This window comes from Thyridium curvatum, assembly GCF_004353045.1.
Source record: "Thyridium curvatum strain D216 chromosome Unknown NODE_17_length_530222_cov_84.051745, whole genome shotgun sequence".
NCBI classification, from domain to species: domain Eukaryota; kingdom Fungi; phylum Ascomycota; class Sordariomycetes; order Thyridiales; family Thyridiaceae; genus Thyridium; species Thyridium curvatum.
The window spans coordinates 428,471-440,785 of record NW_022156772.1 but is presented as its reverse complement, the minus strand read 5'-3'; the positions used below and the strand labels follow the sequence as shown (position 1 = coordinate 440,785).

At 57.3% G+C, this 12,315-nt stretch overlaps 3 protein-coding genes across 3 annotated transcripts; 1 reads left to right on the top strand and 2 right to left on the bottom strand.

The window, feature by feature from the left end:
- Positions 1-2: 2 nt before the first annotated feature.
- On the bottom strand, positions 3-4,062 carry E0L32_003855 (uncharacterized protein; the record flags this gene model as incomplete). The annotated part of the gene is made up of 3 exons (XM_031138200.1): positions 3-589; positions 655-3,636; positions 3,726-4,062. The coding sequence occupies 3 exons, from the start codon at positions 4,060-4,062 to the stop codon at positions 3-5; spliced, it is 3,906 nt and encodes a 1,301-aa protein (XP_030998272.1).
- A 1,943-nt stretch (positions 4,063-6,005) lies between these two features.
- On the top strand, positions 6,006-7,139 carry E0L32_003854 (uncharacterized protein; the record flags this gene model as incomplete). The annotated part of the gene is made up of 2 exons (XM_031138199.1): positions 6,006-6,498; positions 6,562-7,139. 2 exons carry the CDS (start codon positions 6,006-6,008, stop codon positions 7,137-7,139), a joined length of 1,071 nt encoding a protein of 356 aa, XP_030998271.1.
- Positions 7,140-7,517: 378 nt separating this feature from the next.
- On the bottom strand, positions 7,518-12,171 carry E0L32_003853 (uncharacterized protein; the record flags this gene model as incomplete). The annotated part of the gene is made up of 3 exons (XM_031138198.1): positions 7,518-7,760; positions 7,827-7,902; positions 7,973-12,171. 3 exons carry the CDS (start codon positions 12,169-12,171, stop codon positions 7,518-7,520), a joined length of 4,518 nt encoding a protein of 1,505 aa, XP_030998270.1.
- Positions 12,172-12,315: the final 144 nt, after the last annotated feature.

Genomic DNA, 12,315 nt, shown 5'->3' with positions numbered 1-12,315 from the left:
GCCTAATCAGTATCACCGCCAGTCTCTCCACTAGCACTCGCCACGTCCAACTTCCTGACTTTCCTCAGCGCCCTCTTCATCCCCTCGAGCCTCATGCGCTCGAGCACGAGCACCCCCCTCGCCAGCTCCCGCACCGCCCTGCGCCCTTGCCTCTCGTGCATCTCTTGCCACCCGGCGAGCTCGCTCGCCACCGTCTGCTGCGAGTAGCGCAGCTCCCTGCTGAGGTCGTCGGCCTGCGTCTGCGCCTGCCTCCCCCTCTGCTCCCGCTCCTCGTTCATGCGCTGCCGCGTGTCGTCCAGCAGGCCCAGGGGCCACCGCGTGGACCGGTTCAGCGAGCTAAAGTCGCGCTCCGCCTGCCTCCGCGTCGCCGAGATCTGGTTGATCAGCTTCGGCGGGCGCGCGAGGGCGATGAGGATGGCGTCGATGGTCGATTGCATGGCCAGTGCGGTGGCGTGAAAGGCCGCGTACGGGTTTGACTGAGACGGCTGCAGCGCGGCCGCGTATGCCTCCAGCGCCGCGATGTGCGCTTCGGGCAAGAAACCTAGGTGCTCGGTCCGCCGAGGAACCAAGAGCGAGATGTCATAGAGATCTGTTTTGCACTGGTCAGTATCAAGTAGACAAGGGAACAAAAGGGGTCAACAGGGCTGTACGCACCATTCCCTACCAGAGCGATGACATTGCTCCGCCTCGCCACGCTCTTGGTGAAGTAATTGACCCCACGAACCATGTCGCGGGCGTGGTCGACAAATTGCTCGACCTCTCGCACGTCATGGACCGGCTCATACTCGTCCCGGACCTTCTCGGCCCTCGTCTCGGCCTTGAGCTTGCTCCTCTGCTCCATCATGTCCAGCTGCAGGTCCGGCACCAGGAAGAATTCCCAGAGCATCTCGTGCGTCGCAAAGGTTGGGTGGCTCAGCAGTATGCGCAAGAACCAGTCCATCCGCACCTGCAGGTCCTTGAGGGTCGCGCGGCTGGGCTTGGACGGGATCTGGAATGGGGAGCGCAATCCCGTGATGTTAGGTATCCACGAGGCTGGGTTTTCCATGGCGAGCAGCTTGGCGAGGTGCTCAAAATCTGTGAGCGACCGGCGGCACGTTGTGACCGCATAGCTGACCTTGTCCACTGGCGCGCCCGACTTGAGCACGAAGCGCACGCTCGCGTCCTCCACAAAGTAGGACCGGACAACGGCAGTCGTGCGCGAGTCCGCCCCGGGCGGCATGCTAAAGAGAGTCAAGTCGTCAATCCTGTTACGCACGTCGTCGTCCTTGGCCAGTTCTACGGCTGTCAGCCCTCGCAGCTCCCTGGCGGCAACGTCCACACGCGGATCTCCAAATAGTGTGCGAACCATATCCAATCGTCCATATTTGCTGGCGACCATCAGGGGTGTAAATTTCTTATCGTTGGCAGCATTGACGTTGACGTCGCAGGTCTGCAAAATCCGCAGCGCCAGCTGAGCATCTGTTACGATGTGGAGGAGCGTGTTGCCCTTGCCATCGACATGGTCATCCAGATGGAGAGGCTGCCCATCTTCTTGTGTCACCCGCGCGACCTCGAGCGCCTCTTCCACCATCGAGCGGTAAGTCGCGTGGTCGTAGGAGCGGCAGAGCGCGAATAGGGGCGTCTGCCCATTCTTGTCTTTTTGCCGCCAGGGCAGCATTCTTCCATAGGTCGCCATTAAGAAGGGTGCATTGAAAAGATAGTGCGCTACGCTGCGCCCCCAGATGTCCTGCACGGCAAAGTATTTTCGTAGTCTATCGGCGCCGACGTGGGGCGAGTCGGCGAGGTACTTGAGGATGAGAGAGATGATGTCCCGGTTGCCGAGCTGAACGGCAGCGCTGAACAGAGTCGTATCTTCGTGATTCATGTCGTCCAAGACGAATTCGGGAGTGTAGTATTCAGTGAGGGAGAGAAAGTATCGCAGAGTCTCAGTTTGCTCGTGTTGGATAGCCATCATGAGGATAGATTCGCCAAAGGAGTCCTGGGTCTGGGAGAGCCGCTCGATAGACGTGTCGGCTTCCAAGGTACTGCCAATGGTACCGATGCTCGTAGCCCGCGAGCGAAACGAGATTTCCGAGCCGCTCGACATGCTTCTCGTGTCCATGGCCACTCTCTTGATCCTCTTGGGGACAATGACGGGGAAGCTGCCACCTGTGCAAGTCTCGTCCACTTGAAAGGGGAACACATGGCTTAGGCCCGAGCCGGAGGAGAACCGCTCCGACGCGGAGAGATCGATGGACGACCTCTTGGACGAGCGACGGGACGAGCCGTTAGTGAAGCTCCACCCACTGCTAGACGAGAGCCTGCGGCTCGAGGATGACAAGTCGGCGTCGGCGAAATCTAGTGCCTCATCGTTCTCGCCCTCCTCTCCCTGATCGGGTGGTTCAATGATCCGGCGCAGCTCCGCCAGGTCGCCCTTGGTGGTAGCTTCCCATAGTGTCTTGTTGCGTCGGCTCGCTCTGCGGAGCCCGGCAGAATCCTGGATGAGATAGGAGAGCACCGCCTCAAAGGTGCTTAGAGCGTAGCCAATCTCGCCGCTGTCTACGTCTTCGATAAAGATGAAGTGCCTTATGTAGATAAATCTGGCTTGCAGGTGGCGCGTCTGGGCTCGTATGACTACGTACAGCAGTAGTGAGACCAGTGTGTCGGCGTTGACGGTCATAAAAGGCTTTTCGGACGACGAGGTAGAAGCGGAGGTCGGATCGGTTGAAGGGTGCGGCATTTCTGCCAGCTGCGTTGCCAATTTGACTGTGGACAGTAGCGTATCGAGCATCTCCTGCGGACTCGAGCCACTTGGAATCTTTTTGAACTCCTCGACAGCGCGCCCAAGCGCGATGGTGACTTCATGCTTGCCTCGCAGACCGCCCTCAATGGCAATACCCAGCTGGGAAATGTCAATAAACTCCATCTGGCGGATCTTAGCCTCAAGCTCTAGATCCTCTTGTCGCTTGAGGGCGAGGATGCGAGGGAAGAGCAAGTGGTGAATATTCTCTGCAACGTAGCGCTCGATCAGCTTCTCGACCACGGGGCCGGTCAGGTCCGTCGTGGCCCCCAGGAGTGACAGTTGCTGCTTGTCCACATTTTGAAAGAGGTCGATAGCTGTGGTGACGGCGGTCTCCAAGGCAATCCGCATCACATTCTCGTCGTCCTCATCGCTGGCCCAGGTCCCGCTGAGGCTGTCCGACGACGGCCGCAAATTAACCGATGAGCTGCTATTGGACCTTGCTTTCCTCGTCGCTGTTGTGATGGGGCCGTCCGGGATCGGGTCTGGTATGTACGTTGATGAGGGCGGCGGGGGGAGTTGCTTCTCAAAGACCAGGCTGAACTCTCGGAAGATCTTTTCTAGCCCGGACTGCATCTGCCTGGCAATGGCTGGGAAATGGTTGAGAAGCTCGTGGAAACTCTTGATATCCTTCTTCTTGGGCAGATCCACCGCGTCACTGGCCTCGGCCGCCTTCGCTCTCTCCTGCCCGAGGACCACCGCGGCGCCCAGGAGAAGCGCCGGTGGCACCTTGCTCTCCTCCCACGTCCCAATCAGAGGCTTCGAGATGTAGTATACCAGCCAGGGCTTCGGCTCGAGTGTATCCGCGTACCATATCGCATCGCTGACAATGTTGGCCTGGGCCAAAGACTTGAACCCTGTAGCATAGACGCGATGATGTCAGACCAGGTTCGCAAGAGAGATAGATAGGGGAATAGAAGTGGCGCAAGTACTAGACGTAGCTTACCCTTATTACTATAGACAACATTGTCCTTGATCACGACGCTCCGCCCGTTGATAGTGTTGTACGGCTTGGCCTTGCCCCTCACATCGCGCAGGTTCTGGACAGACTCCTTAACCCCCGGCCCGGCCGGTCTCGTCGCCCCTGGGATGCGGAGGACGTGGCTTCCCAGGAAGTCGTCGGAGGCGACGACCTCGGCGGCGGGGGCGCCGCTCTCTGTGTCGTGACTAGACAGGAGCACATCGGTTGCGGGGACGAGGAGGATGTGGTGAGCGATGGGATGACACTGTGTCGGGGTGGAGCTCTTGAAGAAGGCGCTCAGGAATGGATTTAGAGGTTGCATTCATTCGGCTTGTCTCCTCGGAGCTGGTCACATCCGCATGTCCTGAGCTCAAGTGGAGAGCAAGCAAGAAGAAGCAGTGGGTTCTGCGTGTCGCTGTTGATCAATCGGAAATCGACGTATTGTAAGAGAGGCCGGATCGGCGGCGGCTTGCAAGATCCACGTCGGCCGGAGGTGGTGTCGCTGAGCTGGCGTGGAGCGTGGAGCATTGATGGCGCAGCTCGTGGAGCTTCCGAAAGAAGCTAGTGACCCTAGATCTTAGAATGGCTTTGATGTAAGGAAATAGGCTAACAAAACTCAACAATCGCATCAGTGGTTTAGTGGTAAAATCCTACTTTGCCATAGTAGGGCCCCGTGTTCGATTCACGGCTGATGCAAGCGAGCAAAGTGTATTGAAAAATACGCGATTTTCTTTTTGGCCGGATTTAGATTTTTGTTTGCCTCTCTCAGACATCTGAAGCAACTGGTGTGTTCTAAAGTAGTTCAGGTGTGGCTATTTTGACATCTTTGCTTTATGTGCGCAATTGCTCTCAGCTAAAAGCAGGGGCGTTTAGCTAGTCGAGGCTCTGGGAAGCCTGAGAAATCACATCACGTCTTCTCATTCAAACCAGCACCTTACCTTACTGCACTGCCGTAGCTGATCAACACATTCCGTCTCAAGCCCATGTCTATTGCCACGCATTTTCGCCCATGTCTTTTGTGGTCGGGGCAGAGTGCAACATTTACAACAGTTCAGGTATTGTGGCTTGCATCCTGTAGGCTTAGAGCAATAAAGTGTTGGTAGTTCTAGCTTTCTGCGCCAATATTGCAAACAGATTAGAAGGGGTCGAGCACATATTGTAAACTTAGCAATTTAGTGAATGCCATAAGATGTGATGGGTTAAATAACAATCAAGAATACTATTACAGGATGGAGCAAAAAAAGGAAGATCATATTTGCATCAGCCGTGAATCGAACACGGGGCCCTACTATGGCAAAGTAGGATTTTACCACTAAACCACTGATGCTGTTGATTGGTCGCTCTCAATATTTGGTCATGAGCTATATTGATTCTCATTGAGAGGAACTTGCGCCTGATGGAATCATCGAGTTCCCAACTTTATCCTTGTGTAATTGAACCTTGTCTCTTTGCCTATAATGCCGCGAGCTCGTTCATTGACGACGAAGACTCGAGGTGAAGTTCCATGGACTCCTAAACCCTTTTGCAACTGGATATATCGGTCACTCACCTACAATGGATATTGTGTAATCCCACATGTTGAACAAAGAGAAACTGCCAACAGCTGGGCTTGTGGAGGCACCAATGCTTCTAACAATCCCAGTAGCATTCACATACGCTTTAAACGGTTTCGGGCATTCCCAAGAATATGTAGCCATATTCGAGGGAGATCTTCCGCCAGTCAGTCACTACGTTGAAAGGGGTATCGCAAGGCCAATGTCGGCCTTTGTACGCCGTGCCTCGCCTGAGGATTTCCTGTCCACCGTCACACCCAAGATTCCATCTGACCTCTTTCTCCTGGTCTATGTCGTTGGGTCGCCCTAGGCTGTCCAGTGAATGTAGCCAGAGAGTGGTATGTGACCGGCAAAGACATCTGACCTGCCTGTGACATTCACGGATACCAACATATCGACACCTCGCCGTACCACTTGAAAGAGATTGGGCCGGCGTGGCGTATCTTTCCTGCGGTGTCTTCTTCTTCGTAGAGTGAATGTATCTTGGTTGCTTCGTTTGCCTTTTGTCTCCAGAGCGAATGAGGTCAAGACGGCCTGAGCAGGCTTGCTGATTGCTTTTGACGACAAACTCAATTCTGCTTCAGCTTCCAGACCTGCCTCACATAAAAAGCTGTCTCGTACAACCTTTTCATCCCATCGACTGAAACTCAAAGCCTCCTTTCCCCTCAATCTTAATAATCAGTCAGCAGGATCACCATCCGCAACAGTCGCAATGACCACTCCGACAAGCATGGCGCCAGTCCTGCGCCTTCTTCTCCTCCTCCTGGCATTCTCCCCCCTCGCAGCGACGACATTCTGCTACTGGCCCAACGGCGAGAGCGCTGACGAAAACACGTACGTGCCCTGTGTCGACAGTAAGGGCGCCGGCAACGGCGTCTGCTGCCAGCAGGGCGACATCTGTATCGGCATCAAGTTATGCCAGACTCGCCCGTCCTTTGGCGAGCTGCCCCTCGGCGGCGTTGGGAACATCGAGGCTATCCCAGAGTACTACCGCCCGGCATGCACGAGCGACGACTGGTTCAATGATCGCGTCTGCAGAAAGGTCCCCTGTGCAGACGACTCGGCCCCCTTTCACGACCTCCTGGACGGAGTGCAAGGCCTCGGCCAGTGCGACGATAAAGACCAGGGCGTGTTCTACTGCCTAGACGACGCGAGGCCCCAGCCCAAATGCGGCCTGGGCGATAAACATCTGCTTACCATCGATAGTGAGTGTTCTTCTTTCTTTTCCCCGTCCACTGGGGGCCGCATATACTGAACCCTAAGACTAGACATGCAAGACACATATACAGCCTCCCGGCCGAATGGTGTATACCTCATCCCCACTACCACAAAGGCCACGGAGACGAGCTCCAGAAGCAGCAGCAGTAGCAGCAGCAGCACCAGTGTAATCCTGGTAGCAGGACCGCCCGTCACCGCGGCCCCGGCCCCGTCGAAGTCCACCTCCCCGCCACCAGGAACCGCGGCGCCTGCCCCAACGACAACAGGGCCGGTTGTGACGCCGACGACGACACCGGGCGCGGTGACGCCCCAGGAAGCGAACAACGACGACAAGGCGGCGGACCTGCCGCTCGCTATCGGCGGCGCGATCGGCGGCGTCTCCTTGCTGGCGGCCGGCGTGCTGGCCTTCTTCATCGCGCGGCGCCTGCGCTGTTGCCGGGGCCGCCGTCTCGCCGCGAGGGCCGAGAGCCCGCCGCCCATCGAGCTCGACGGTTGGCGCCCTGGACAGGCTGAGAACAGCAGCGGGAGGGACTATGTTGCCCATAACGGTGGTGGTGGGGGCGGCGGCGTGGAGTTGGGTAAGAGCGCCGGCGATGGCTATGGTTATGGCTGGAGGAAGTACTACTGATTTTGGTCTTTGTTTTTATCTTTGCTCCTTTCCATTTTCTCCTTGCTAGTGACGTATGACCTCTCTTCTTTCGTGGAGTTTTAGAGATAACAATGGCGTTGACGTTGTGACAAGGGTTCAATGCCTGGGGGCCCCTGGACATGAAATCATGAAATGGCGAACGCACATTCTTCATGAGTGAAGAATGCGCCATTCTATATTCTGTATTCCTTTCATGTGCACATATATTTCTGTATGCTACGTTGGGATGGCTATCCCTCTTGCAGTCGCTCCTCCATGCCGTGTATATGCTACGCAAGGTCTCAATGATCATCATCATCGTGAAAGGGAACTCAATTTCCTCTGTACATGACTCTCCCTTCTCCCTTTACTTCGGATCTAACCTCGAGTCACCGTCGTTCCGGCATCCTTATCTTTGCCAAAATCCTGCGAAAAGATGCGCTGCCAAGCGTCTAGCCAGCGCTCGTGCTGCGCCGTCGGTAGCTTGCCGGGCTGCTTGAAGGACCTCGTCAGCATTTCACGGAGCCGCGAGCGCAGCACCTTGATGACTAGCATGGTCTTCCAGTCCGGCGCAGCGAAACGGGCTCTGTTCCCGTCCAGGATCAATACGCCCGAGTACATCTAGTCATCGTGTCAGCGGGTGTGATTGGAATAATTGCAAATGGGCTGTCTCAGCGGGAAACCTACATCAACTCGCACATCGCCACAGAGCAGGGCGATAGGGAAGGCCTCTACGGCCGTGGTCTCGTGTGCATTATAGTATCTAGAGTTAGAAAAAACGATCATTAGTAGAGGGCCCCTTAAATTGCGGCCAAGTTAGGGTTGTGACATACGACTTGGACTGCATGATATGGTAATAAGACAGCCACCTCAGGTCGTTGTGGCCCTTGTTGACGCTCGAAGGGTGAAGGCTAATGGTCTGGTTGTTGCCGACGTTGCGCAGGCCCCGGCCGCCCGGCACGTCGCGCACGAGCAGCTTGGGGTAGAAGCTCCACGCGATGACGGACTGGGAGATGACGTCGTTGTCGCTGTTGATGTTAACACGCTGCGGCACGTCGACAAAGACCTGGCGCCGCCGCCTGTTGCCCGCGGCGTAGCGCGACTGGTTGAGCGCGCGCCTCTCCTCCGACGTGACGGACAGGAAACCCGAGTCGACGAGCGAGACGAGCAGCTGGCCCTTGAGGTCCTCGATGTTGGCCAGGGTCTGCGGGCTGAGGAAGTTCTTGCGGCAGAACTGGAACTCGCCGCCGCCCGACGCGGCCACGGCGGACTGGCAGACGCGCTTCCAGGCGAGGTAGGCGTTGTAGATGGTCAGCAGGTCGGAGTCGCCGCGGCGGAAGCCCAGCCGTACCGTGTCCGCTTGGTTGCGCTGGCCGAAGGGGGCGACAAAGGGGGATTTGGAAGACAAAATGGCGGCCACGGTGAGCGCCATGTCCAAGCACTTGAAGACGGTGCCGAGGAGGATGAGCTTGCCGAGGAAGACATCGAGTGGCAGGCGCGCGAGCTGGTTTCCCAGTGGCGTGAGCTCTTCTGCCGGCGTCAGGGCCCTCACATCCACGAGGGCGTCGACGGCGCGGCGGATATTCTTGGCCGAAGGGGGATCGAGGGCCTCGCTTAGCGTCTCCTCGATGGCGCCAATCTTACAGATCTTGACGCGTATGGCGAGGTCTTGCAGCGACAGGCGCAGCATCTCGGGAGTCTGCTGGTCGTTCATGAGGTTGTCGTGCCGGTACTTGGTGAAGAGATGGAAGCAGAGGCCCTCCTGCACACGGCCCGCGCGACCGCGGCGCTGTTTGGCGTTGGCACGGGAGATGAAGGCGTCGAGCAGGCGGGACAGCTGCCGCCGCTCGTCGAAGCGCATCTCCCTGTGCTTTCCGGTGTCAATAACGCAGGTGACATCAGGGATGGTGATGCCCGTCTCTGCAATGTTGGTCGCCAGCACGATCTTGCGGTAGCCTGGGGGTGGTATGAGGAAGGCTTGCTCCTGGTCCTCGGTCGCGATCGTGGAGTGCAGTGGGTAGATGAGCCAGTTAGAGCTAAAGTTACGATCACCGAGGAGCAAATCATTCAGAGTGCGGATCTCGGCAATGCCGGGGAGGAAGACCAGGATGGCCTTACTGAAGTCCGCATAGTTCGGGTCAGCAGCGATCTTGGAGATGAGCTGGACGACTAGGTCAGGGTAAATTTGGTATTCGTCAATCTGGGACAGGGTACTGCGCGTCCTGGGCGAGTAACTGCCGAGGGTCTTGAGCAACTCTGGTTTGGACGAGGTCTCGGGCTCAATGTCTACCAGGTCATCGTCGAGATCCGTAAGCTTCTCCTGGACGCGCTGCTCAGTGGAGAAGCCGGTGAGCTCGACCGCGTCCTCGAGGTATCTAACCTGGACGGGGAATGTTCGCCCGGGTACGTTGAGCACGGGCGCACCACCGAGATACTTGGAGAAGCGGTCCGCGTCCACAGTGGCCGACATGAGGACAACCTTGAGGTCTTTTCTCCGCAGCATTAGCTTCTTGAGAACGATCAGCAAAAAGTCGCTGTCAATGGACCGTTCGTGGACTTCATCCAGCACCAAGTGGGTTATCTCTTTCAAATCATTGGAGCCCTCAAGCATCCTCATGACAATGCCGGTGGTGGCATAGACAAGCCTGGTCTCTTTGGACGTGTTGGCCTCGAGGCGGATCGAGTAACCAACGAGCGATCTGGGGGTACCGATGTCGTTGCGGCCTTCGCCAAGCTCCTCGCTGACGCGTTTTGCCAGCGAGATGGCTGAGATCCGGCGCGGTTCTGTGCAGTAGATCTTGCAGTTCTTGCCCTGGGAGAGCTGGTGCTCAAGCAGAAAGGAGGGGACCTGAGTAGACTTGCCGCAGCCCGTCTCTCCGCAGACTATGACGACCTGCTCACGATCGACAGCTTGCAGGACTTGATCCCTAAAGTGCCACATGGGCAGCTGCATGCGCGACTTTAGCATGTTTTGGAACTTGGGAGTGCTGCTCTTGTCCGACCAGATCTTTTGGTAGTATTCCGGGTTGCTGGCCTGCGCCTTGGACTTGTCCGAGAGGCCATCGTCCTGGGCATCGGCGGCGCCCCGCGGACCAGCTCGGCCTCGAAAGGCCCCCTGTAATAATACACCATCCTCGAGCTCCTGATCCCGGCGTTCTCGCACGATCGATCGGAGCTCCTTGATGGCTTGGCGGTCTTTGGCGTCAGCCTCGCTCTTCCTGGCATCCGCAAATTCTGTCCAGAGGTCTTTCCAGGCGGCCGGAAGGCGCATCGCTACCTTTTCCTCTTTTGAAGAGGAGCCAAAGACGAGGAACAGAGCGGCCGTGGCCACATAAGCCTCGGATTGCTTCTTGTCGGGCGTCGCCACGCCAGTCATCTGGAAGGTGAAGCGGCTCGGGTAGACGACGCTCTGCACGTTATCGACTGAGAGCAGCTGCGCCGTGTCCTGGGCCTTGTTCCACTGGATTGTCACAGCGTGGCGGTTGGCAAACGTGGACTCGGAGATCAGGGAGTAGGAAATCCTAGCTGATGAATCGCGAGACCTGCACGCCTCCTCAAGTACCCTCGTGGGACTGATGCCGGTCCATTTGCCAAAGTCTCGGATGATAACCTTGACCCCATCTGCACCGTTGACGACGGTGCTGGATTTGCCAGAGACCGGATCAACTTCGGTGGTGGGGAGGCTTGAGAACAAGTCCCCGAGTGCGTCGTCATCATCGTCCTCATTCTGCGCGAGTATCTCTGCCGCGATACGCTCAGCCTCCTTGGACACATCGTCTACTTCCTCGGCGCCATCCTGCGCGGTCTCTGCGGAGGCTTCAGCGGCCGCTTTTGCCTCTTCCGCCTCTTCTGCACGCTTCTTCTTTTCGGCCGCATAGTCCTTCTCTAGTATAATTTTCCTGTTCCTCCACAGCTGCTCGGCCACGTGGCTGTCAAAGAGCACATCATTCTCGATCCGGTCAATCTTAGCAAGTAGCTTTGCGACTTTCAATTCCTCCTCAGGGCTCTGCGACAGCGCTTGAGCCGCCTTACGCTTGTTCGCCGGCAGCTGGTCTTGCTGCGGCCGCTGTATCGCAAACAGCTCTGATTTGGCATCAACATACTTGGGCACGAGATCGTCCGGCTCTATATCGCTGTCGTACGTGACGACAAGCTTCTTGGGCGCAGCCTGCTTGACGCCGTTCTTCTTCTTTAGGCGAGAGTCGGTGCTCACGCCTCTGGGGGTAGTAGCACCAGAAGGCAGCGGCGTGTCCACGGGTGTGTCCACCTGGGATTTAGACCCTGCTCCAGCTTTGGCTTCATACCCGGGCAAGTCGTCGTTCTGACACTCCCTCGCAAGCCAATCTAGCGCCTCGTCAAGACCCCATATGGAATCCTTGTTGCCAGCGTTGACGTTGGGTGCAATGTCGAGCACGTACTTGAGCACAGACTGTATCCTTTCGCCCAGAAAACCAGCTGCCTCGAGCGTCTGTTGCAGGGTCCACAACTTGATGGTGAGGTCCTCCTCGGCCAGCATCTTGCTAGATGAGACCGAGTCTGAGGCAACACTCGAGGCGGCGAAGCGCCCTTCGGCCTGAATGAGATCGAGGACGTGGTCCATGAGTTCTGGCGGTAGCCATTTCCGCGCATTGACCGACTCGGCCTGGCCTCTGAGCAGGCGGCGGTCCGTCTCTAGCCGGGACTTTTGGCGCTGTGCATCCCGGCGCGTCTTCTGCGCATGCTTTTCTACCAGCAACTGCAGCTCCGACTCTTCGAGCTGCTTCTCGAATTCCTCTGCGCTTAGGTCCTGTCCGGGTGCCCGTGCCTTTTCGCCGTTCTGGGGAGCTCCGGCGGCGGCGGGCGCTGCAGCGGGTGATGGGCCGCTGCCTTTGGCTGCAGGAGGGGCATCGCGGGCCTTACCGGCAGCTTCAGCGGTGTTGTCAGCGGCCGCTTCAGTGGGGTCTGCCCGTGGCTTGGACGCAATGGATGTGGTCGCAAAGCCACGGGCTACACTGGCAGCCGGCTTCTTCTTTTTCTTGTTGCCGCCTGCCATGCTTGGCGAATTTCACGGGCGTGCGGATACAGTCTCTGATCTTGGTGCTGTGCAAAAGGGGAGAAACAGTAGAAGACAGATTATTTGGGTGCCCGTAAAACAGCCCAAGCTCGCGTGTCTGGTGTGCTGCTGTCAGTGATGTCA